The sequence below is a fragment of the Galleria mellonella genome, unplaced genomic scaffold (genome assembly GCF_026898425.1).
Source record: "Galleria mellonella isolate WM207_F2 unplaced genomic scaffold, CSIRO_AGI_GalMel_v1 utg184, whole genome shotgun sequence".
Taxonomy (NCBI): domain Eukaryota; kingdom Metazoa; phylum Arthropoda; class Insecta; order Lepidoptera; family Pyralidae; genus Galleria; species Galleria mellonella.
Genome location: NW_026442025.1, coordinates 12,586,552 through 12,614,450, shown reverse-complemented (window position 1 = coordinate 12,614,450; position 27,899 = coordinate 12,586,552). Strand labels below are relative to the sequence as shown.

General features: G+C 35.1%; 3 protein-coding genes across 4 annotated transcripts in view; 2 read left to right on the top strand and 1 right to left on the bottom strand.

The window, feature by feature from the left end:
* Positions 1-38: 38 nt before the first annotated feature.
* LOC113512023 (ragulator complex protein LAMTOR1) lies at positions 39-11,061 on the bottom strand. 2 transcript variants are annotated; one of them, XM_026895775.3, is made up of 4 exons: positions 10,844-11,061; positions 8,363-8,508; positions 7,510-7,771; positions 39-6,545 (listed from the first exon to the last, which is right to left on the bottom strand). In XM_026895775.3, exons 1-4 carry the CDS (start codon positions 10,949-10,951, stop codon positions 6,453-6,455), a joined length of 609 nt encoding a protein of 202 aa, XP_026751576.2. In that variant the 5' UTR covers positions 10,952-11,061; the 3' UTR covers positions 39-6,452. The 2 variants fall into 2 exon arrangements, with proteins under 2 accessions (XP_026751576.2, XP_052749720.1); XM_052893760.1 differs by lacking the exon at positions 10,844-11,061 and adding an exon at positions 10,454-10,789.
* Positions 11,062-11,649: 588 nt separating this feature from the next.
* On the top strand, positions 11,650-15,384 carry LOC113512067 (endoplasmic reticulum-Golgi intermediate compartment protein 2). Its single transcript, XM_052893768.1, has one exon. The coding sequence runs from the start codon at positions 11,749-11,751 to the stop codon at positions 12,904-12,906; it is 1,158 nt and encodes a 385-aa protein (XP_052749728.1). The 5' UTR covers positions 11,650-11,748; the 3' UTR covers positions 12,907-15,384.
* Positions 15,385-15,530: 146 nt separating this feature from the next.
* The window catches only part of LOC113512120 (uncharacterized), a 207,749-nt gene continuing 195,380 nt past the window's right edge, over positions 15,531-27,899 (top strand). The window contains exon 1 of the mRNA XM_026895899.3: positions 15,531-16,003. The gene's annotated coding sequence lies outside the window, so the exon portion shown is untranslated. The remainder of the gene's footprint in view (positions 16,004-27,899) is intronic.

The window sequence follows — 27,899 nt, the reverse complement described above, 5'->3', positions numbered from 1 at the left end:
TAATTGTAGAAAAGATGAGGAGTTAGTAAAAAAGCATGATAGAAATATCATTTTTATTCAATCGTTACAATAATTATACGCATTATAATAATAATATATAACAAAATAACACATTTATTCAGTAGTAGAACTAATAAGATACACAATACGGACTGTGGCGTTCGATATTGAGACATCTGACATTTATTTGCTAAACACACGATATGCTTCAATAGCAAATATTAAAAAGGGCCTGAGCAGACTAGCGACAATTGTCAGGGTACTTTTAACCTGTCAAAATAGGGGGAAAGGGATTGTTAGTAATAGAGACTGAGAATCCCATTGCTAAGCAATATACCCAACCAGGTCGACCTCCTCGCGGTTCCCCCTGGAAACTATCATGATTAATTCCTGATGAATTCATCATGATGGGCTAACTGGCCTGTTTTCATCCTCATCGATCACCCTTCACTGGTGCCCCGTCAGCGTATCCCGTTAGCGCGGGCAGGGTTACCATTCCATTTTCATCCAATAAAAAAAAAACCTGTCAAAATAGACTACATAAATGTGAACTTTTACAGAACCAACTCCTTCCTCCCACACTCCACCGAATTTTTAGTAAAATTTAAAACAAACGGAATCTTTTTTTAATAATCAAAATTTTGTAGGTTAGATTTTTGTATCTTAGATTCTTGTTCTATATTTTGTTCTTTCAGTGTGACAAAGTATTTTTTTGTCCTCTACACATAAAAAGTCCCTTGTCTGCAAGGTCCTAACATCAGGCACTATGGTACTAAAACAATGTAATCAAATTAAAAATCTACACGTATCTACGAGTCAATGTTTATATTTAAGGACGAATATAATTACAATATGAATAAAAATAAGATAGTTGACTTTCAAAACAATCGAATCAGGATGAAGTTGAAATAATATCGAATCGACGTCAAATATAAAGTAACATTACGACAAGAGATATTTCTTTCACACCTGCAGCTTCTCCGATGTTGCGGGTACTTATGGGCTACATTATCAGGTTAGTCGGACGCTCGTTTGTCCCCTACGTTTATTATAAAGTCTATTTGACAACTATTCTTTAGAATTACGTATTTACATATGCGATTGATATGAAATAAACATATTAAGTTTCGTTACTTCGTGTAAATTCGATTTTAACGTACTGAAACTAACAAAGTTACATAATTGTTTCTAATATTTATGAACTGAGCTATACTATAAATGCCTAGTTACGTTTTCAATATATTTATGAAGTAGATACTCATAAAGCAAGACATATGTTGATTGTGTTTGGCACTCAGTTGACCCTGTTTGCCCCGTAAGAGAGCAGACGTGAAGATAAATTGTTAATTTACAATACAGCCATATTATTTAGAAGAAAAATTACATAAAATTAATCATTATATCAGGAAAACGTCACAATATCATACAATTTTATATATAAACTTGCCTATATATACAAAATAGTCTCAAAATATGCGAATGTCTCAATAAGGAACACTTACAATTTGAAAAACGCCACACAGCCGTTAAAAACAGATAACGAAATCAATTAAATAAATCTCTACATTTGTTACCTATCTAATCTAAATACACAAATATTTATACAGAACTATACATTTCATTTTGAAAAAATGTATTTATACAGTACATTCTTTCGATGGACCATCTATGGACGTTCAGTTCTCATCAGACTCTTATCAACATTCAACTAGTAGATATAACAAGATTTGCATAAAATCTAAAAATTGTTTGACGGATTTTAACGGGAACGGAACGCACATAGGTGAAAATAAAACAAGACCAAAGACCAACCAAATAGAGTTTTCAGAGTGAACACAAACTTGATAAATTTGAAATTGTGTAACCTTTTGCATGTCTTTTAACTATATTACACTCCCAGAAGAATAGAGAAAGAGTTTCCATTCAACAGTTCACTGTTTTCATTCTCTCTTACTCTCAAGGGGTTAGATAGAAAAAAGCGATGTTTTTCAAGACCTTCTTGTCATAAATTCTTTGTTAAAACTCTATTTGGTTAAATATTTCTTCATTAAAAACTAATATAGCAGCCTTACGTCAAAGATAAATTGTCACGATTGTTAAATTCTTGACAAAGTTTATCTGGTCGCTCTTTACTTAATAATGTTAAAAATGGCATCACATTAAATTAGATAACATAGTAAGCTCTTTTATAAAAACATGCTGCTGATTATTAAGAAAATAAAAATAGACAGAGGTTACATTCGTGTAAAACTGTCCGATCGTTTTTAAATATTCGACTTTGGACGATATTTACAATAAAAAGCGAACAATCGATTTGGGCTTTGGCCGAAAAGTGAATTCAAGTCAAACATTACTCCTTAGAGAAATTGATAAATGGATAATGGATCTAAGGAAAAAAAATCAATTTTTTCGTCGATGAAAACTTGCGAGAACTTATTACAAATGTTTAAAAACTTGACAGATCTAGATCACGTGATTGTAATCACGTGCTCTAGATCTGTCAAACTAACTATTTTGTTTATGCCTTTATGACAGTACAAATTTGTCACGTTTTAAGCATTCATGATAAGCCTCCTGGTTGGACTGTTATGTTTAATATATATTAATAATACAAACGCAAATAGAAAGTGTTTTTTTTTTTTTTTATCTAATTAGTACCCTTCTCATATTAAAACATTGTCATTTCTTTACCGAAACTCTAATTTTCTTATCTGGTATTTTAATTCCTCAAATATGCCATAGCTCCGGTAAGGCTGAACCGGTAAGACTTTTAGCAACGGAAACTTCTGCCATTTGTCCACAACGAGAGAATCGGTTGCTGTATTCAGTCGCTATAATAATTTTAATTGTTAAAATCAATCGACTTAATATTTATAATATAGACTACAATTATACGTGACAGTCAAAACAGAAAGTTTATTTTACCATAAAGTTAATGTTAACTTCACGTATAAATGGTAAAAGAAAATTTTTCATAAGTTTTTAGAAAAAAAAAATAGTTTTATCAGAAGTTCATAAAAAAAATATAGCATTTGCAACTAGTGACAGATTTAGAAATTTGTTGTCTGTAGTCTATTTAAATTTTGGTTATTTTTTTGTTATGTAACTTAGAATGGCAAACAAGCTGACGGCTCACCTGATGAAAAATACCATGGGCATAATAGAGTATACACCCATGATACACCCCATGCGTTGCCATTCCTGAGGACTCGGGTGTTATTCCTCTGTACCCTGTAAATTCATTGCCCTACACCACCCTTCAAACCGAAACACAGCCATGGACAACTGTTTCACGATTGAAACACGAACAGGTGGTCTACAATGAAATGAAATTCCGAATTTTCGGGCTCAATTTCGTGTTTTTGTTCGTACCGATATCGACCCAGCAAATAGAGCTTAACCATTTGTTTATCATAAATCCTATCCTAATAGTGCTGTGGAACGATATTTTAACATTTTTAATAATTTTAAACGACATGTATTATGTAATTTTAACATCAAATTTCTATTTCGTTCGGATCCGAAATTTCGGCAAACATTTCATGATAGACCCTCAGAACAGAGGTACCCAAGCTAACGACTTTTGTACAAAGTCTCTAGTTATTTGTTTGGAATTATCTTGTTTAATTCCGCTACCATTAGTATGTGTGTGACTGCAAACACTCGAAGATTGGCCACCACCACTATTACTAGTATCAGTTCCAAATGCTTCTTATCTTTATTTCCTTCCTTTATGGTAACCTCAAAAATGTAGAAAAAAATTCATCTTGTAAGTTATGATTTTTTTTCTTTTAATATTTGTGTCTATGGTTGTGCTATGGACCGTAATATAAATAATAATTAGCGTTAATATATTAGATCACTAAATGCTCTGTATATAATTAAAATGAATTAAACACTACTGTAATCAGAGTTAAAAATATAGGTTATAAACAACACTGCTAGTCTACAATGAAAATATTTAGAATGGCAAACAAGCTGACGGCCCACCTGATGAAAAGTAGTAACCGTCGCCTATAGACATGAGCAGTACCATGAACATAACAGAGTAAACTGTTTCGCCCATGATACCATACCCTATGCGTTGCCATTCCTGAAGACTCAGGTGTTATTGTTCTGTACCCCGTAAATTCACTGCCATATCCTACCCTTCAAACCGAAACACAGCCATGCAAATAACTGCTTCAAAGGGTGGGATATGGCGTGAATTTACTGGGTACAGAGGAATAACACCTGAGTCCTCAGGAATGGCAACGCATGGTATCATGGGCGAAACGGTATACTCTGTAATGTCCATGGTACTGCTCATGTCTATATTTAATTATTTATATAAAAAAAAATTTAGGTACCGAAACCTCAGAATTACATTTCATGGTATCCAAGCAGTTAGATTAAACAAAACAGTTAATAGACATACAAGCAGTTAAAGAAAATAGTTAATAGGATTATATAAAATAAAATACTGGTTATTCATTACTACTATGGACTTAAAACTATACACAATATGAACAAACTTATTAAATGAGAATTATTTTTGGTCCAAAGCCGATTCAGTCAATTTAATGAATTCCATTCGAAAATAGAAACACACCTTTGAGATGTGACTACCTTTTTTTAATGAAAAAATAAAAAAAAATAGCCACATCTCATTTCTTATATTACTGATATTGAGTTAATTAGTTTCCAATTAATATGCTTTATTTATGTATTTCTAATTATGGATTAATTATTACTTTCATACATAATTTCTGTACACCGCTGTCTGGGTCCGATCAGACCAAAGCTTATAAGGACTAAAAAAATTGAATTAAAAAAAAATCTAGCGTGAGTAATGTAACACTAAATCTGTAATATGAATACTAAATCGATTACTCTTTTTGTAATAGGTAAAAAAATATATTGTTTGCAAGCGCCTGATAAATTTTTAACAGCAAAATTGTAGAGTTTATAATCGGATAGTATAAAGAATTAATATCAAGTCACTATTAATTAAATTATTCAGATCTCGTACGACATCATAGATATTACACCAATACTTTTTGTAAGGCATGATACACATAGTAAGGCATAAGGTCTAATAAAGTCTAGCATCATGTCTAGCGTGGCCTGGCCAATGACGATGTATCCATATACAAATGAGTATATCAGTGATTAGCTCATCAGTTCACGGTAGTAATCTAAAATCTTGGATACTGGCAACGTTTTTGGTAACCAATTTTTGAAGAAGGCAATGCAATTATCAAATAAATAAGGCAATATTTTGAGTTATAATTAATTCTTCTAGAAAAACTGTCTCCTTATGTAAAGTACAAACGAATCTATTGATAGAATCGTTATCGCTAGCGAGCTCATGAGACAGAATGAGATGGCGATATGTGCTGTCTTGTTTCGTGTGAAAGATTCGTTTGTACCTTGTCTAGGGCCTGCCTTCACTAGACAATAGTTCGATATATAATTTAATTTGATCTTATCATTTATTTATTAAACGATGCGCCATTTTTTTTGTCATCCGTGTTAATTTAATAATTAATTAAAATATTATCAGTCACATATATAATTTTGAAAAAAAATTGGTTCCGAGCGCTTTCTTCCGGTGTTAAAAGATACAGAGTTTAATGTACTTACGATATATTCTAAAAATTCAAAATTTCAACATGGTCACGCACCTTGATTTACACTGTAAATATTCAACTTTAAAGCCTGTGAAGATGCGATACTCTCCGGACAAGATCACAGTGAAAAAATGGAAAAAACTTGTCGATTGTTTGTCAACTATCATTAATACAAACAAAGAGTAAAATGAACTATTTTCACAGGCAAAGCCAAATTATTAGGTACAAAATTTCTATGACCTTCTTCGGGCTTCATCGTAGAACCAGCTCGATGACATCATTATAAAAGATATAGGGTCAAATTGCTAAGTTTCAGCTTAATGAAGTGTTTAAAATAACAATTACGAATTTTTAATTGGAAAGACCAATGGATCTTTATAAACAAAATTAACTAAAAACACCATATCTGTCAACTGTCCACTGCTTAATATAGGCCTTCCATGGGGAAAACCGTTTATGGCTCAACAGTATGGAGACTGCCATAACTGTCTTGACCTACTGGCATCCCCTGACTCCCTTCAATGCATTTGACGTCGTCACTCCATCTAGTGGAGGATTGTCCTGTACTCCATTTGCCTGTACGGGTTGCCACTTAAGAATATTTCTTGCCAATTATTAAAAAAATAATTATAGATATCAATTATTATGTTAAAGAATAAACTAAATATAAAATTGTAATGCTAAAAGTATTTAGAGTAATTTTCATCATTTCATCAATAAAGTAACTTTTACACTTTTGTCCTCTTCAGTTGTCACTTTAATTTACAATAAGGAGTCCTAGCTAGCAGTCAGTCAGTACCCGGCCCGCTCGTCCTCGGAGTAGGAGGCGGAGGACCGCTGCTATGGCACCCTGAACGGGACCACGAGGTCCTCGTGGTGCTCCACGCGCAGCTCTGATAGCGCCGCGGCCGCTTTCTTCACGGCGTTCGTTATCTGTAATGGAGAGACCATACCATGTACCATGGGCAATTGCACAGTAGTTATTGCCTACAAACTTAGACGGCATTAACCCCTTTCTATATCCTAATCCTTTGTGCCAAATTTTAAATTTGAAAGAAAATAACGAAACAGTGTAATAGTTAAAATATGTTTTTAGTTTTAGGTTTTAGTTTTCATGAAAAAGAGGTATCTAAATATATAGATGGACTGGGTATATGTACCATTGCAAACATGAAAAATGGAGAAAACAGATGATAGTCATGTATCTGGGAAATATGTACAGGAGCAGAGGTCGTAAAGTGTGAAGGTGGGAGTACGACCTGAAAGGGATCCTAGGTTGGCTTTGGTTAAGAGTGGCCAGCGGGTAGAAAGTAGGCTGGAATACTTTGGACGATATCGAAAGACACGTCAAACGTTGGGATATATTGCAAATAGTTTAATATCATTTCAAAAAAAATGTACAGAGTAGATTGGAAATAAAGACTTTTTTATTTTTATTACGTTATATTGCACTAGCAATCTCGTTTGTTCATAATAAACTCTGTCCGGGTGAGCCCCAAGCGGTTTGGTATGTATTCAAAATTCCTTGATACACAAAGGGCTTATGGATCTGACTTTACATCCACTTATAATTTCACAGTGGCGGGATGGCAGATGGTTTTTTTTGTTCGACCAAAATGGTGTGGTAACCCCGCCTGCGCTAACGGGATACGCAGACGGAGCACCAGTGAAAGGTGATAGATGAGAATGAAAACAGGCCAGTTAGCCCATCATGAAGATCATGATGAATTCATCAGGAATTGACCCTGATAGTTTCCAGGGGGAACCGCAAGGCAATTGACCTGTTAGGTATATTGCTAGGAATGGGATTTTTAGTCTCTATTACTAACAATCCCGTCCCCCTGATGGCAGATGGGTGGCACGTAGAGTAAGCTAGAGCAGCGAGGGCTGTACTTACAAGTTCCTTGTCGTGCGGCGACAGGGCCGGGCGTGCTAGGTGCGCGGCGCGCTCGGGCGGCGGCAGGTCGGCGAGCAGGCGCGGCGCGGGCGGCGCGGCGCCGGCAGCGGCGGCGGCGGCGGCGGCGGCGGCGGCGGCGGCGGCGGCGGGCGCGGCTCCGGCCGGCGCGGCGGCCACGCGCGCCGTGTACGCGCGCACGCGCTCGCTGTACGCGCCCGGCTCCAGCGCATACGGGCCCAGCGCGCCCACGTCGATCACGTTGCTGGGAATATGTTCACCATAAAATATACAACTACAGACTTAACCATTCATTGTACTGGGCCTGTACTATGGAAACAACTTTCGACCTTGAATAGAAATATAATAGACCTATGTTTATATTCATATACCAATTACAGTCACCACCAATTATAGAGAGTATCAGTAAAAAAATGTATTCATTGATGCAAGCACCTCATGACAAAACCTGAATGCTCCCAGATTTTTTTATGCAACTTAACAAATAAGTCAACAGCTTACTTATGGAATGTGATACCTGTCACATAAAGACACGAACAGCATCATGTATATCACAGAATGCTCTAGATTTTTTACAGTTATGTGATTAGCACAATCATTCCAATCACCTCTACTTCTAAATTTGTGATACGTACATAAATGGCATTATTGAAATAATTCTTATTATTCATACTCTAAGAAAGAATCTACCACAGACATGAAATATTTTTCTTAAAAAAAAATATGAAAAATTATGAAAAAGTTTGAGCTTTCATATTCAAAATTTTGAATTTGATGATTACAATTTTCTATATTTTCAATGTACATTTGTGTGAATGATTACCCTGATACATACGTGGCAGTTTCATGCAGTATCCTATTAAGAGCGCTTTGCTCGTCAGGTTTCCTAGGTGGCGTGGACGTCGACGTGGTCGGCGCCGGTGATTCTTGCTGCTGCTCCGCCACTTCAAGAAGATGTGTGCGCTCATTTACAGTGTTCTCCTTTAAAATTATAAACATAAAAAAATATTATACATATTTAACAGTGATTATTTGGGGGGAAAGAGATTGTTAGTAATGGTGACTGAGAATCCCATTGCTAGCAATATACCCAACCAGGTCGACCTCCTTGTGGTTCCCCCTGGAAACTATCATGGTTAATTCCTGATGAATTCATCATGATGGGCTAACTGGCCTGTTTTCATTCTCATCTATCACCCTTCACTGGTGCTCTGCGAGCATATCCCGTTAGCTCAGGTGGGGTTACAATACCATTTTCACCCATCAAAAATAAATAAAAAGAAACAGTGATTATTACAAAATTGTTATACAAGATAGAGTAAGAAACAGTGTGATTAGAGAGAAGTGTGGACTGAAAGACGATGTAGTGACAAAAATCGAAAAAGGAATATTGCGTTGGTTTGGTCATTTGGAGAGGATAGATGAAAGAAGAATTACGAAAGAGATTTATCGAGCAAGAATGAATGGAGATGTCGGTAGGGGCCGCCCTAGACGGACGTATGTTGACCAAATAGGCGACGTGCTGAAGAAGGGCCAAATTAAAAGTACCCGTAACTGGCGAGCGTGTATGAAAAGATTGATGAATGTGGAGGAAGCGAAAGAGGTTTGTTTGAATCGAAGCATTTGGCGTTCCATTGTTTCTGCCTACCCTAATGGGAGACAGGCGTGACAGATATGTATGTATGTATGTATGTACGTTATACATAATTAACAGTGGTTATTGCAAAAGACATAATAATGTCATCAGTAAGTTATGAAATGCAGATATGTCAGAAGTAGTAATGAAGTAAATAATTGTGGTTAAAACCATTAATTAAATATGTATTAAGTGTAAAAGAAGTTGAAACTTAAAAATGTTTATTTATATTGAGTATCAAAACTACAATTTTGAGTCTTATATTTTGATATTAAACATTCTAAAGCATACTGTATAGTTAAGAAAAAAATAACACTGCTTGCTTGATACATTATTAAAAATAGTGAAAAACTTTATGATTTAATATAATTACTACTATCTATCCTATTTAAGAGCTGCGCTCCTGTCGGTGGAGCTCTTGCCACTCACTAAGATTTTCAGCGAGTCTCTTCACCTCTTGATATGACACAACACTAACTCCTTCCTTAATCTGCCTGATGTAACTATGTCTTGGTTTCCCTCTTCCCCTCCCTTCTTCTATCAGGGAGACTTTGTACAAAAGTCGATTGCTTGGGTACCTCTGTCCCATTCGTGTTTCTACTGTGAAGCAGTTGTGTTTGCATGGCTGTGTTTTGGTTTGAAGGGTGGGATATGGTGTGAATTTACAGGGTACAGAGAAATAACACCTGAGTCCTCAGGAATGGCAACGCATGGGGGGTATCATGGGCGAAACAGTATACTCAGTTATGTCCATGTCTGCTCATGTCTATAGGTTGATATAATATAGGTATGATAATGTTTTCTTCAAAAGATATGCATTAGTAAACTTATTATAAATACAAACATGAAAAGAAAAGATTATACTAGGAAAACAATGGCCGGCCTTATCGTTAAGAGTAATATCTTCCAGGCAACCTTTGGATATATATATATGATTACATATCAACAACACATTATTACATCAAACATATTAAGGAGAAAGTGGTGTTGAGTCATATCAAGTTGTGAAGAAACTCACTGAAAATCATAATGAAAAACAACAGCTTCATAGACAAGAGTGTAAGCTCGCACATTTAAAAGAATTAATATATATCAATATAATTACAATAAATAGGGTTCAATTATTACAATCACTGTCTATTATTTATAATAAAAATTGATAAATTATTGCTCCATCATATACACAGTTCATTACTAAACTCAATAGGGATCCTATATCACATTGTAAAAGCAGGTCTGCCAATGAGTCATTGAAACAGTAAACATAATAACATATTAAATTAAACATACCACATATTTCATACGGCGTAGTAAATATATGACACGACTAGCCATTACTAAAGTGCTAATAAAGCATCACTTTGTACTTGTTAAATAGTTATTAAACTATTTTTCAATAGGTTATGGCATAAACAGTATACAATAATTATTCACTTCCATGTTTATTATAAATGAATTGATAAAAAATAACTCGGAAATAAGCACTGATAAGAATGGCCGACGTAAAACATAAAACAACTGTAGGTATAGTTAATGAGGATATATGAGTAGAAAATATACGTATTATATAGTAAATTATGTAAAATAAAACAGGCTATGAGCTGTTGAGGAAAAATTAATTTATAGCTGTATCCAATTATTGTGTTCTCTTATTTCATAAGAAAATAAAAGCAAAATCACCTGGGGATCGTTTTCTTTGTTGCAAAAACTATAGCAGCAACCCATGACTGCGGTCTTTAGCGAATTGAAGCATGAATGCAGCAAACAGTCCTCCTCGTTGGACTGCATAAATATTTGTCTAATTAACCTGTAATGTGGATAAAAATAGATAATTCCGTATTTCGCAGCGACAAATACTATTAGTAACACTCGGTAGGTAGGGAGATAATGACAGTTTTTTTTATTGTGACAGTGACAGTCGAAGACATGAAATGTCAAGTGAATTCTAAGATTTTAAGTCAGTGCCATTTTCAATAAAAAAGATAATTTGTGTAACCAGTTCATTAAATTTCATCATTAAATACTACAAAGCTACATATTTTATGATACTTTTGTATATTTTGGAGACAGATATATTACTAATAGTCGTGCCATACTTTGAATATTCATTTAATTTTTTGTTAATGTTTCAAATTGGTTACATAAACCAAGTTTCTGATTTTTTTAATGTAATAGTAGTACGATTCTGAAATAATGGACTTTGTGAGCATAGATGAAAAAGTACCTAACTTTAAGGCAACGCCTAAGAATAAGGAATTACAGAAATTTTTGGGATCTGATAGACAAAATAGATCAGGAATAGTACTAAATCTGTGACCCAGACCATATAGAAAGTAAACAAGAATTCATTTTCTTTAATTTAAGAATTTGGAAGAGAATGCTCTTTCTATCTTCTTAAACTAAAAAAAATTGTTCTTAATTTATTTATGTTCTAAAATTATACTACAATGTCACTGTCATTTTATGACATTATTGTCACTGTCATAAAGTTAAAAACACGTCAATCATCTTGCGGCGAATATTTTATTTGTAATTTTATTCTATTTATTTTAATTTTTTATAAATCTTTTAGTTCATATAATAAAATGTTGAGATATCGAGGAAAAAAGAAAGTATTGGATAAAGTGAAAGAACTGGACGCTTTCCCCAAAGTTCCCGAAGAATACGTCGACAGTACCCCGGTAGGCGGTACATTTTCAGTTCTTACTTTTTTTATTATTCTCTGGCTAATTTATAGTGAATTGACGTATTATTTGGATAGTAATTTGGTATTTCAATTTATGCCAGACATCGATATGGACGAAAAGTTGCGAATAAATATAGATATAACAGTGGCTATGCCCTGTTCGAATATTGGAGCAGATATCTTGGATTCGACGTCGCAGAGCGTGTTTGGATTTGGAGAGTTACAAGAGGAGGATACGTGGTTCGAATTAACGCAGGAGCAGCAAGATGCTTTCGATGCGATAAAATACTTAAATTCTTATCTTAGGGAAGAGTACCATTCTGTTTGGAAACTGCTTTGGAAAAAGGGACATGGGTCTGTGCGCGCTACTGTACCACCCAGAAAAACGAAACCTAATCGGAGACCAGATGCCTGTAGATTACATGGAGTTTTGATCCTGAATAAAGTCGCAGGCAACTTTCATATCACAGCTGGAAAGAGCCTACATTTACCACGAGGTCATATACACTTGAACATGTTATTTGATGACACGGCACAGAATTTCAGCCACCGTATAAACAGACTCAGTTTTGGAAGTCCGGCAAATGGTATAATTTACCCATTAGAAGGTGATGAGAAATTAACAACAGATGAGAACATGCTGTATCAGTACTTTATTGAGGTGGTGCCCACAGATGTGGATACCACGTTTGAATCTATAAAGACTTACCAGTACTCTGTTAAGGAGTTGGAGCGGCCAATTAGTCATACAAAAGGCTCGCATGGAGTGCCCGGTATCTTTTTCAAATATGATATGGCTGCTCTAAAAGTTAAAGTTTATCAGGAACGTGAGAATGTATTACAGTTTATGTTAAGACTATTTTCTATTATAGGAGGTATATATGTGATTATAGGTTTTATTAATACCATAGTTTTAACCATAAGAACATTATTGTTTAAGAAAGTTGCACCTCATGTGTTAGTGCAGAAACAAACTGACTCCCAATCAAAATATAAATCTAATCCATTGTTAATCACTCCTGACTTAAGTGTACCTACAAATTTAGTGAGACAATGATAGTAATTTCATATTATATTTTAATATAATTTTGTATTATACTTATGAGATTTACTATTCTGATTAGGCTTTTTATGAATATTTTTATTGTTATATAAAGTATTATATAATTTTATATACTGCAGTATATTCTCTAGATCTTTTTTCAATAGGTATTTACAATCGGGTGCGATAAAATGTAAACATTGTAACTCTTTATAGACAGTGACTTACAAATTCTACATGTATTTGTCGCCAGCCACTGTTTATGTTACTCAATTGCTAAAAATTTCATTATTAATGAAGATTGGACAAGTTTGCAAACTTTAAAACTACATGTTTATGATACAGCTTTAATTACAAACTTGTAAGTTATAATCTTTTTTTAAAATGAATGATTTCAAACTATGTTGCAAAATCTAGCTGGAGATAATAATTGAAATAAACTTTATATAAATAAATATGACATGTTTACATGTTATTGCATGTGACTGTATAATCGATAAATATTGTAATTACTTCTTTACTTTGTGACATAATGTTGCTCTATGATATGTGATATTTTTTAATTATTTTATACATATTTTTGATTAATTTCATATCTATTTTCCTAATAATTAGATTCTTTAGTAATGCATTTATTATCTAAGCTTGATCTTCAGGTCAGATTACAGGGTGCTTACCCTGAGAGAACTACTTATACATTGACAAAATTAGGTGAAGAGATTTTAGTACTATATAAAAGTAAATGTCTGTCTACCAAACTCTCAAGGACATTGTTTACGTAAAAGGTACAAGCTGTTTGGTAGTATGTTTATTTGTTTGTTATGTTTTATTTTATAATTGGCTATAAAAATAAGTTTTAATTTATTTTATTCACTTCAAAAAAAAACTTACATTTTGTAACATGATTGTATGTATTGTCTTTGTGTTCAAATATTGAATAAAATGTTACATCCAAAGAATCGAAACTGATGGGAAGTAAAAGTTTTTGATTGGCGACATGTTAAAACAAGTGTAGTACAGGTTACAGTACTTTTGTTAGCTGGAATAATAAGCTTGAGTGACGTCAATAAATGCAGAGGTGGCAGTTATAAGATTGATGTTCATCTAAGTGGAATTAGGTAGTTTCAAGTGTAGATGTGTAATACAGCCAGCATGCAAACACTGTAATACTACTTTGTTACAATGATCATCTTTATCAGTTCACACCAATCCACTGCTAGAGATAAGAATTCACATGTTGTGACCAATAAATACCTACTTCACCAAATCAATAATTCTTGAAATTTGAAAGGATTTTATCTAATTATTGTAATACCTATTAGTACGTAATTAGTTCGACAGTTAGCTAGTTTGCTATTTTAAAAAAATAATTGTATGTCAGAGCACGCTTGTGTTAGTGAGTGCATTCAAAATATTAAGATTAATCTTTGACATGATAAAATAAAGTGCCAGTTAGGTGCATTGTTATATTAATCATGTTTGTTTATTCTTTAAAATGTTTATGTAATAAATTTGGAAATTTGTAATTTAAAATAATGACAATTGTTTACAATGACATATTGAAAGAAAGAAAATGAAGGAGATATTCCAAGATGGCGTGTTTGGTTCCATATCCAATGGGGTCTCTTTGTTTATCTCCTTGTTTCTTGTGGTATTATAAGAAATCGGTGATTTATTTACAATATAGTTTACAAATTATTCTCAGTGACTATTTTGGGGGTTATTGCATTATTACATAGGTATAGGATTATTATATTCATAAATTATTAATATGAGTTGGAGATGACAAGAGATCTCAATCGTTTTTTTTTTTAATTATCAATATACAATTTGCATAATGTTTTAGAACATTGAATTATTATTTGATAATGTAACATACCCCTTAATTTGATTCTGTATATTGTTGACAAGGGTACTGATTAAAATCGGCTGTACCGAAGTCTGGTACTATTTGCATTATCTATAAATTTTTAAAAATAAATTCAATTAATTACTCATAAATTTTGATAATAATTTAGTATAAAAATTTTTACAGATTAATGTTTTTGTTCACTATAAAAGTATTTTGTAAATGATTAGAAATGTATTTATTTATTACACAATAATATGTGTATATATGTGTACATATAATGATTAATATTTTTTTTTTAATGTCAGATAATGTAGATGTTACCAGGCTTAGATGTGAATTGTGTGCTTATTTGTGTTACCTGATGTTGTAATTGCTTATTATAATTTGTCCATAAATGTTTGAAACTTGATCAATGTGTCATGGACGTAATTAGGTCAAATGGATGGGTTTGATCTTGTTACACGTGTATAAACGAACACGTGTTAAAATTCTGACATCTTAAAACTTATTCTTTGCTTTGTCCTCGTCTTACAATTTCGTAATATTGTTTTATATTTATACGACTGCCAACATTACTTTCAAATAATTAATATGAACATGATTACCACAAATGACTGAAAACAAAATAAAATTGAAGCGAACAGGCAGGTGTTTTACTTCCCCTTAAATTTGGCATGCGGGGTGTGAAGGGGGCTATCAACGGTTATGGTGTGCCGTCTCGCTCACACCCGCACGCCCAGTCGGCGTTCTATCGCTCGCGCACGCTCCGCTTCTCTCAATTGTCGTTTTGTTCACAAGAATACAACGCGCCGCCGACCGGCTTGTCTTCGTTTCGTTTGCATTCGGCTATTCGCGCGGCGACATTGCCCATTGACGTACGTCTCGTCGCGTATCAAACACGAGCGGTATTCGAAAAGTTTCCTAACTTTTTTTGAGTACAGGCCACTGATGTTGGTAAACTTTTCTCGGTCTGTATTGATGAAAGTGAGGTGTTCCCAAGTGTTGGTCCCGATTGAGTGTTTGTGAAGTGCATCCTTGATTTTTTGCGATTGTAATTTACCGTTTCAATTGAGCGTTACTGTTTCGTTCAATAAAAAAAGCGCGTAAGTAGACGAATCGCGCTCATCGCAACCAAGAGAGGGCCGTATATGGTTGACTCTCGTGGCGTTGGTGAAAGTAGACCTTTGTGAAGTTCATAAGGACATAGCCGCTTGCAACTGGCACGAAACGACTTGTTTCGCTGCAGTTCGCGCAAGGAAGGTGAGTGCCATTTTAGTTAAATTGTCTATATATATATATAAATGTAAATAATGATTCTATCGCTTCATAACAAAGCTGAAATTAAAAATTATTTACACAATTCGGTTTGCATGGTTATCTTTGTGCCATTCGTGTTTAGGCCGCCAATCAGCTGTGTTTCAGTTTGAAGGATGGAATATGTAGTCAAGATGGCAGAACACCTTAGGAATGGTACTGCTATAAAGACGCAATAGGTGTCACAGTATAATGTCATATTCGTGGTACTCTGTATGCTACATTATTAGAGTTTATAATTCCTTTATGGTGGGGCTGTCAGTTTGACATTTAAAATTGTAAACATGTTTGATAAATTGTTACTTAAATAAACTTCTCTTCTGGTAAATCCCTCGTGATGAGTCACCTGATCTCTCTTCATCCTTGCCTATCGTCTCTCACTGGTGTCTTGCCCAGCGCATACCAATAGCTCAGATGGGGTTGCTGTTCCATTGTTATCCATTCAAAAACCTAGGTATTATTATTATTTAAAGACGGACTTTCTCAGGCAAAACCCTGTGACACTGCTACCTTTCCATGATCTTTTCAGCTGGCTTTTTTTTTGTAAAGTTCGCTACTAATTCCTATCAGTGATAGCAATTTTAAGATGTTTTCTCATCTCCACAGGATATAGGATGTGTTTTTCAAAGGATATATATCGTTTATGTATGAGTGGGCTACAGCCACGCATTAAGTGCTGCAGCGTTTCTTCCTCATTGTGACAAAATCTGCAAACACTTAGGCATAAGCCTAGTTGGGCCATGTGCTTGTTTAAATTGCAGTGTACAGCGAGAGTCCTTGTTAATACACATATTTATTACATATATTCTTAAAGTTATTTTATGTAAACCTAGGTAGTTAAATGAATATAATTGTTCAATTTATAATTTATTAGGTAAAATGATCTCTCATTTGACCTCGAAACTGTTATCAACTCCGTCACTTAACGTAAACATTGCACCAGTGATTTATTTATTTTTAGGTGTCTAGAGAACTCATTATCGAACGACTTTGCACATATGTTTTCCTTTTATTATACCACAAAAGTGACAACCATACAGCCTGTCTTATGGAGAGAAAGGGATCGTTAGAAAAAAAGACTAACGGACTCATTGCTAGCAATATTTCCCCTGGAAATCGTCGTGCTGAATTCGAGACCTATTCACCACTAGGTCTGTCTTTTCATCATCACTTATCATCCCTCATTAGTGCCTCGCCGGCGTATACCGTTAGCGCGGGTGTGTTTACCATTTTTTTTGTCATTCATTAAAAAATATACCCTGTCAGGTCGACTTTCTGGCAATTCCCTCTGGAAACCATGATTTATTCATATTCATGATGGGTTAACTGACCTGCTTTCATCGTCACCTATAATCACTCACTGGTGCCCCGCCAGCGTATACTGATAGTACAGGCGGGGTTTTTTTTATGCGTGAAAATGGCATGGTTACCCCGCCTCCGCTATCGGTATACACTAGCGGGTTACCAGTGAGCGGTGATAGGTGAGGATGAAAAGGCAGGTCAGTAAGCCCATTGTGACAAATTCAATGATAAATTGGTCACGATAGTTTCCAGGGGGAACCGCGTGAAGGTCGATCTGATAGGGTATATTGATAGCAAAGGGGACTAAACTTTTTTTTTATACAACTTAGAATGGCAAACAAGCAGACGGTCCACCTGATGGAAAGTGGTAACCGTCGCCTATAGATATGAGCAGTACCATGGACATAACAGAGTATACTGTTTCGCCCATGATACCCCCATGCGTTGCCATTCCTGAGGACTCAGGTGTTCCCATTACTAACAATTCTTTCCTCCCAAAACAGCACAGGCGGGGTAACCATTCCATTATCATTCATTAAAATGAATTTTTTTACTGTAGTTTATGAATGACTGCAACACTAAGCTTAATCCTTTTTGGAGAATCCCACCCTGTACTCTCTAGAGAAAACTTTGGCAAGGAGCTTACTTCTTTTGATACCGAAAAACATTTGACTAATTAGCTCCATTTTTAGTATTATACTTTTTTATGCAATTTAGAATATCTCTAAAGCCTGACTGCGTTTGTTAATCCGCCTGCCAAGCGTGGCAACTACTGGCAAAAGCCCCCCAAGGCGAAGGCTTATGTTCAGCAGTGGACAGTTAAAGGCTGGTATGATGAATTAATATATCTAGTTACGTAACAGGTATTTACTCAATCGTGGTTTTTTTTTATTTGGTTTTTTGTAGACTCTATTATTGTAACCAACTGAACTATCTAGTTGGTCTCATTTGTTTTTGGGGTTTGAAGGTACTAATATTTAAATATTAGTTGGTTGTTTTTTCACAACAATTCAGAGTGGAGTTAATGTGCTGGTTGGTATGCCGGCCACTGTAGGTTTCCCAACGATATTGTAAATTGGAATACTTAATAGTGTTTTTAGATAATGCTACTACAACGATCATCTATTGTAAAGCTTACTTAAAAGAAAACTATACGCGGCCAAATTATCCGCCGTGTGCGCAGGTCCTAACTTATCAGCTGAACGTTTCTGACCGTCATTCATAGCTACGCTTTGCGACTGTAGGTCAGTGCCCTACACCCTACCTGTTGACTTGCCGTCCCGGTCGAGCCGGTTCTCCTACACTGCCAACGGATTCGAAAAAAGAACGAGCCTCGGAACTTGATTAATTATTTTTTTATTACGTGCCAGTAATTCCATAATCAAGAAATTAAAAATTACTAACATTTATTTATGGATAGCTGTGCCTTGTACCCGTGATTTAGTCTCAACAAGAAAATATTTATTGACCTGGATAAAAGGCGCCAAGTCAACAAACACACTTTCACATTTAATGTACCTATCCGTGCCTTCGCTGCGTGACGAGGATATTGAACGACTGGGATAAAAAGCCTATCGTCCTTATTCATAAAAACTTTAAACGTGTAATAAACCTATTTTAGGTATTTTTTTTTCTTAAACTTTTTTCTTTTACGGTAAATTCTTAAAAAAAAATGACAAGGCACGCTAACAGTTAAGGGAGTTTTAGTTTTTACAAATAAGGAATTATATCTTTTTTTTGGTACATTCGTTCACTACAGGAACAGGCTAAGGTCAGAGACCATGCTGCCAAGTCTAAAATGTAAAAAGTTTGTCTTAAATTTAATATTCTCAAATAATTTGTAAAATGGTCATTTTTAAATCATTAAGTAAATGTCTTAAATTATTATGTCCAATAGAAACGTTTCTGAATGGATTCTTTCTATACGCCAAATTTGATGTCATAAAAAAAAAATCAAGCGTATTGATTGAGAACCGCTTTCGTTTTGAAGTCGTTTAAAAATAGAATACTCTATACACAATGTGTGAATATATGAAGTAAGTATATGATAAAAAACTTTTGTAAGATGCATTAAAAATAAATCTACGTTTCTATTATTCTGTTGAATGGTTGGTGGTTTGAATGTTTGGTGCATATGGCTATCACGCGGCTGTTCTCAGTTGGTGGTAATACAATAATTGTATACAGTGTTATAGAACGCTAAAACCTACTTACATATTCACTGTTTATTATGCTAAAGCCAAGGACGCTAGATACTTAACTGGAAAAGTTCGCTGTCTTAACGCAATCAAACTGTTTATAATTACTCCTCTCCATCCAAAGGTTGCCTGGAAGAGATCGCTTTTAGCGATAATGTCGCCCATTGTTTTCTCACTGTGATTATTTCTTGTAATTGTTTATATTTATAATAAGTTTACTATTGTAATCTTTTAGAAGTAACAATGAAGGGTATCTATCTGTCTGTCTATTAATGGAAGGAGATCAAATCCTTATCGCATCGTATAAACGTCCAATGGTACGTAATTCAAACTAATAAATGACGTCAAATTAACGTCACAAATTGCACGTCCATTTAACGTCATTTATAACTCTTCGGTGTGATTTCAACTTGTTGACAATTTGATTGCGTTCAGTATTTGATATTGTTGATACATGTTATTGTATATAATGTTTTCCCTAATGCATTTCAATGTCCCACCGTTGGGCATAGATCTTTTCACGGAAGTATTTGCAGTATTTCCACCAATATAAAGTGGACTGTGCGTCGATAGATTAATCTGTTAGTTGAAACAGCTCGGTCTATAATATTTTTTTTTTCATCAATTGTATGAGCTTTACAGTCTTCCAATACGAGCGTATTGGGGGGAAGGGATTGTTAGTAATGGAGACTGAGAATCCCATTGCTAGCAATATACCCAACCAGGTCGACCTCCACGCGGTTCCACCTAGAAACTATCATGGTTAATTCCTGATGAATTCATCACGATGGGCTAACTGGCCTGTTTTCATCTTCATCTATCACCCTTCACTGGTGCTCCGCCAGCGTATCCCGTTAGCGCAGGCGGGGTTACTATACCATTTTCACTCATCAAAAAAATACGAGCCTATTAGAAGACTGTAAAGCTCAAATAAAACCCAGGAAGTCATCAGTACATTATCACATATAAAATAATACACATAAATAAAAGGAATCATATTAAAAAGACCAAACTTAAATAGAAATAACATTAGAGTCGAAATCCTATATGTTATTTTATGTATTCTATCTAAATAAGTAAATATCACTCGGATACCCAGCCCGCTTATTCAGAAAACTTTATTTACCTACTTAGAAGTGGCTGATGAAAAGTGAGTCTTATAAAAACTTTGTCGATAAAATGTTCCTCAAATAAAACATATTGATTCATGCCACCTGCAAGCTTTTAAATGTTAAATTAAAAGGGACGCGTTCACTTAACACAACAACGTCTAGTTTTTTTCGATGGATATGTTAAAATTAACATATGATTTTTTGTTATTTTTAGATACACTGAAGTATGGGGGTTTTTTTATGGGTGAAAATGGTATGGTAACCCCGCCTGCGCTAACGGGATACGCTGGCGGAGCACCAGTGAAGGGTGATAGATGAGAATGAAAACAAGTCAGTTAGCCCATCATGATGAATTCATCAGGAATTAACCATGATAGTTTCCAGGGGGAACCGCGAGGAGTTCGACCTGGTTGGGTATATTGTTAGCAATAGGATTCTCAGTCTCCATTACTAACAATCCCTTTCCCCCCGAAATATGTGGATTGTATATATATACACGCATATATACATACCCATGCATGCATTTAGATATACTTTTTACTAATACTAGATAATGTTTTATGTCTTAATTTTATGGTACTATGATTTGTATTTTTATGGTTATGGAGGAGCGTGACCTTCTGATACAGGTGATAACACTTACTAGAAGGTCACAAATACTATCTTAGATATTGTGTCAATTTTGTTACAAAATAAATATTTTGTCGTTTTTTTTTGTGTTGCAGAATTTTATTGTAATATAAAATCCAATCGGTCGTTGTGTTTAAATTTATAAATTTTAATACAAAAATAGTAGTAGACAAAATGTTGACCCGTTTTTGAGGCTCCATGCTCTATCTATATAATGTATCACATCTCCCATATTTAGAACTAACAAAATTTTTATTTTTTATACAACTTAGAATAAGTTGTATAAAAAATAAAAATTTTGTTAAAAAAAAAAATTCTCTTTATTGCACCAAAAATATAAAAATAAACAACGACGTAAAAACAATTCAACTGAAATACAAATACAGTTGTATGAAGTATAGATTAAAATATATTTTATTTAATACAACTTAGAATGGCAAACAAGCTGACGGCCCACCTGATGGAAAGTGGTAACCGTCGCCTATAGACATGAACAGTACCATGGACATAACAGAGTGTACTGTTTCGCCCATGATATCTTCCAGTGTTGCTATTTCTGAAGACTCAGATATTATTCCTCTGTACCCAGTAAATTCACGCCATATCCCACCTTTCAAACCGAAACACAGCCATGCAAACACAACTGCTTTACGGTTGAAACACGAATGGGACAGAGGTACCCAAGCAATCAACTTTTGTACAAAGACTCCCTCTGGTAATTATCGTGCCTCCCACCAAATTATTTATAATTAATTACTCCTCTCCATCCAAAGGTTGCCTGGAAGAGATCGCTCTTAGCGATAAGGTCGCCTATTGTTTTCTCATTGTGATTATTTCTTGTAATTATTTATATTTATAATAAGTTTACTATTGTAATATTTTGGAGGAAACAATAAAGAGTATCTATCTATCTAAGCTAGCTACATGTTTGTATGTAGTTTACTTGTAATATTCATTCGTGTTGTGGTAAACCCCATGTCCATGTAAGTTTGTTCCCCTGGTGAAACTTCGTTAAAAACCATACTAACTATCGGATTACAAACAGGATGCGGGTGGTTTAGAGGTTCTTAGTAATAGATACTTAAACCTTACACCTGACAACTTGGTAGTTTCTAAGATGAGACGATGAAGACAAAAATGGCAACCCATAGGGGGCACAACAAGCGTCATGCTGCAAGCAACAGTCTTTGCCCAGATGTTTACGTGACATTGGCGTCTCTAATAAGACACGTGACGTTATTTGGAAGTAGGAACTCTAAAATGACCAAATAATGACGTTACATTACCAGAGGGAGACTTTGTACAAAAGTCGTTTGCTTGGCCACCTTTGTCCTATTCGTGTTTCAATCGTAAATCAGTCGTGTTTGAATGGCTGTGTTTAGTAGGAACTCTAAAATGACCAAATAATGACGTTATATTTTGTGTTGTTGCGGGTTGAATTGAAACGAAGTTTGTAGGTATATTTCAACTGATTTGTAACTGATTCTCAACTAACAATAATAACACATAAAATGATCTTACTAAATACAAATAAGGAAATTCAAAATGGCGTAGCGACACATTAACCTAGTACGTGCAGTGCTAAATTAACAATTATTAAACATCTTAATTGACAAATTTTCTACTGCACTGCATGCATTTACATAGATATCGACTCCACAGTGTCAGTACTCTAAAATTATTGAAGAAAAACGTAATTTAATAGGATGACGTCGCAAATCAACTTGCAACCTGGCTGAGCTGTTAATGTAATTTTTTTATACCATAAAGGTGGCAAACAAGCATACAGCCTGTGTGGTAAACGATCGCTGTAGTCTATGGACTCCTGCAACACTAGGGGTGTCACGTGATCGTTGCCGACCCTGAAGAAACCTTATATCCTTTTTGAAGTACCCCATACTGTAGACTAGGGAAAATCTCGACTCCCACCCACTGGAGCCCACTCCACAGCCTGAACGTTCTTAGGAGAAAATTTCTCTGAAATTACACTGTACGTGATTATTTAGGCTCAAGCGTGTGAAGATGAATTATCAACGAATACCTATTAATTAGACAGTTTACATTTTTATATACTCGTAACGCCTTCGACTGATTTGATGGAAGAGTACCCAATAATTTGGTAAATATTTATTAATACATGTACATCCAATCGAGTGTTTATGACTGTGGTTAAACTTCAAAACTGCCACAGGTTATAATAAACATAAATTATGGCGGGAAAGACCGAGAACGTAATACAGTTAGTACTCGTATATTACACTGTGCAATGTAAAATATGTATACAACAGATGGTGTTCGCAAACAATGGCTTTAATTCACAAACATCGAAGGAAACTAAGCCGCGGGCCGCGACGTCATGTGTGTGGAATTCCTATCGGCCATACAATGGCCCCTTATTGTATTGTGTTACATACATACATGTGTAGTAATCGATGTATTTGGTATGGATTCGCGTTATCTACCGTTCAAAATAAATAGATCACCTTTTTTTTTAAGACTTGTGACGCAAAGGACCGTTGTTGTCGTAGATAAGGTAAAATTCTTGGTCGTATTAATTTAAAAAAGGAATTTTAAAAAATAGGCTTCTTTTTTTGAATGAGTGATAAATAAGGGAAAGGTAAGCCTGCCTGCCTGCGTTATCGGTATACGCTGGCGGGGTAGCAGTGAGAGATGATAGGTAACGATGGAAAGGCAATTCTGTCATCTAAATTCGCCCAGGTGGGGGGAAGGGATTGTTAGTAATGCGGACTACCGGTCCCATTGCTAGCAATATACTCTGTCAGGTCAACTTCCACGTGGTCCTACTGAAAACCATCGTTCTGAATTCCAAATGTGATTATCACGATGGGCTGACTGACCTGCCTTTTCATTCTCACCTGTCATCCCTCACTGGTACTCCGTTATCGCAGGCAGAGGGGGGGGGGGGTACCATTCTATTAGCATCCATTAAAAAATTGGTTCAGGTTTAGTTTCTTTGGTTTTTTAAAGAGATGAAAATGGAATTGTAACCCTGCCTGCGTTATCGGTATACACTGGCGGGGCACCAGTGAGGAATGAAATGCTGAGGATGAAGTTGGGCTGAATGCTCATCATTTCAATGAAATAAGTTGATCACCTATTGTGACGAATTCAACAAGGATTTTCGCTGTTTTCCGGAGGGTACCTGACAGGGTCATCATCATATCAGCCTTTAACTGTCCACTGCTGAACATAAGCCTCCCCCTTAGGGGGTTTTTGCCAGTAGTTGCCACATTTGGCAGGTGGATTGACAACCGCAGTTTAGCTTTGGAGATGTTTTATGAGGGACGCTGCTGTCCATCCCTCGTCATCCCTTAGTCGCCTCTTACGACACACACAGAAAATTAAGGGGTGGTCTATTCTATGCCGGGACCACACGGCTGATAAGGTTATGGGTATTTCTCTAAATTTATCTCTTAATAAATTAATAATTTTGCGAAAGTAGTATTTTATGGACCGATACAATCGGTTACAATCCGCCAACATTTCTCTCGTCTTTTTAGCGTCATTGGCCCATCTAAAAGATATATATTGCGCATATAAAAATATATGAGTGTCTATTAAAATTATTGCTTACAATAATTATGTGTAGAATAAATAAACCGGCCAAGTGCGAGTCGGACTCGCAAACGAGGGTTCCGTACAAAATCATCAAGTTTAAATTCTTTTGTGAAAAAACTATAAATTTGCAGTTTTCGGATTTTTGTTCCTTTATTAGTGCTATATGGCATTGCTTCTTGCCAATATTCATGGTTCTAGGTCAACAGGAAGTACTCTATAGGTTTTGCGAATGTCAAAATGCGCGATATAAATAGAACATAAACGGCCATATCTTTGGATTGCGTTGATTTAGAAGCTTGATTTTTTTCACTGCTTTAAGAGATCGCAGACCTGAGTATATGATATTAATTTCAACTTGATACTTCCACGCGTTCCTAAGAAAAAGAGTCTTGACAGACGGATGGACAACGTAGCGTTCCTATAAAGGTTCCGTTTTTTCCATTGGAGGTACGGAACCCTAAAAATAGTGAAACGTATTGCATAACCTCTTTTAATACTGCTGTCATTATAATGTTTAAACGTTATTGACAATAACTGTTATAAAACGCTTAGATTATATAGATAGAGCTTCGAGTCTTAAAAACCGCTCAATTTTATAATTTAAGTATAAATGGTGATCATCTTGAAATTGCTCAGTATAGACACTTTCAGATTTTAACAATGTTCACGTGACACTTCATTTGTCCTTCGTTAAATGAAACCCAATATTTAATTAATCTCGTATAATAATTAAAACATGGTAAATAAGCTGACGGTCTACTTGATGGAAAGTGGTAACCGTCGTCTATAGACATGAGCAGTACCATGTACACAACAGAGTATACTGTTTCGCCCATGATACCCTCCATACGTTGCTATTTCTGAGGACTCAGGTGTTTGTCCTCTGTATCCTGTAAATTCACTACCATCCTACCCTACAAATCGAAACATAGCCATGCAAACACAACTGCTTTACGGTAGAAACACGAATGGGACAGAAGTGCCCAAGCACACGATTTTTGTACAAAGTCTCCCCCTTTGTTCTTATATAAATAAATATAAATTTATGTATTTATTTTTTTTTTATTTATTTATTTATTTAACAAAGTATGTTTGTATTAGCACAGAATTTATCATTGCCTCCTACACTAGGCTGTATTCCAATCGATTTGGTATTATTTCCAAGAAGTCTGACTAACAATTATAACATATTACATTCAGGCATATATAACTGGAAAGTGCGTTTGAATTTCGAACTTCCGAAATTGAATTCAAAAGTTTAACTATTTGGTATGCGTGCGAACCCCAATCCTTTGTGGTAAGGACAGACGCATAGTGAAAGAAAACTTTGCGATTCCGCCATCATCCAGATTACTCCAGTTTACTTATACCGTTTAATCAAACGGTCAAATCGAAATATTTATTTTTTTAAATAATATTTTTATTTCATCGCATAATTACGAAATCAGTTTTTTTTTTATGGGTGAAGATGGTATGGTAACCCCGCCTGCGCTAACGGAATACGCTGGCGGAGCACCAGTGAAGGGTGATAGATGAGAATAAAGACAGGCCAGTTAGCCTATCATGATGAACTCATCAGGAATTAACCATGATAGTTTCTAGGGGGAACCGCGAGGAGGTCGCCCTGGTTGGGTATATTGCTAACAATGGTATTCTCAGTCTCCATTACTAACAATTCCTTTCCCCCCTGCGTGACCGGGTTATGTTTGCTGACTAGGATAAAAGTAGTCTATATCCTTCCTCATCACATTAAGAACGTGTATACCAAATTTTGTAATGACTGGTTAAGACGTTAAGGAGCTGTAAGGTAACAAATAAACAAACCTACTTTCCTATTTATAATATTAGTAAAGATTATTAGGCGAGAAATTCAACTCTTTAGTGTTCTGTCAAACAATATTTTTAGACAGAAGTACTTTTTCAGATCATGACTTCGTGCTATAACAAAATATCAAAGAGTAATCTATCTATCTATCTCTTGATACGACACGACACCAACTCCTTCCTTGATCTGTCTGATGTAACTATGTCTCGGTCTCCCTCTTCCCCTCCTTCCTTCTATCTTAGCTTCTATTATAATGTTCATAAGTTCGTCGTGTCGTATCAAGTGTCCCAACATTTTTCCCCATCTGTCCTCAATAGTTCTAAGAGTAGTAATAATATGTAAAAATCAAGAAGACTTACAATTTATTTCTAGCAATGTAAAGTAGATAACAAAGTTATCCTTTACCGGTATTATAAGTATTTCTATGGTCACATTTAGTGTTCGACCGAACTTTCAATTTCGGTTTCGGCCTAGTTTCGGCAAAAAACGGGTTTCGGTTTAGTTTCGGTTTCTACTGCCAACCAGTCGAAACTACGGTCAAAACTGAAACGATTCGTGTTATTTCGTGCTGCTATCAAACGTTCTCGGTGCACTGAGTTACAAGTCACGAAGTGTCATTTTGTCTTTACCTGTAGACTGGGAGAGAATGCTATGTAGTGTTAAGTCCGTCTTTTGTACCAGACATTTTTTTGTAATGTGGTCAATAAAGAATAAACAAATAAAAATAAATAATATAAAAAAAAAACAATATAGTAGTTAGTAGGTTTAAATTAACTTCTTATTTTAAAACATACAAATAATGTATGTGTATATTATATTAATGATTAGTTCAAATATCTGAGACTTAATAAAGATTGTGATTGATTATTTCTGTGATTTTTCTCCCCAAAAAAATATGGCCGTTTATATTAGTTTCGGCCGAAATTGAAACCGAAGACGACATTAGGTTTTGGTTTCGGCCGTAAAAAGTAGTTTCTGTCAAACACTACTGTTACGCATTGTTTTTCAAATAATCCATCCATCCAGTCTTTGATGTTTTTATACATTTAACCTTCAGTCCCACTACCTTACCCTACTTAGCTATATTATAAATAGGAAATTGTTTTGATCTTTAGATGTTTTTGTACATGTTTATAGGCGACGGTTACCACTCTCTATCAGGTGGGCTGTCAGCTTGTTTGCCATTCTAAGTTGCA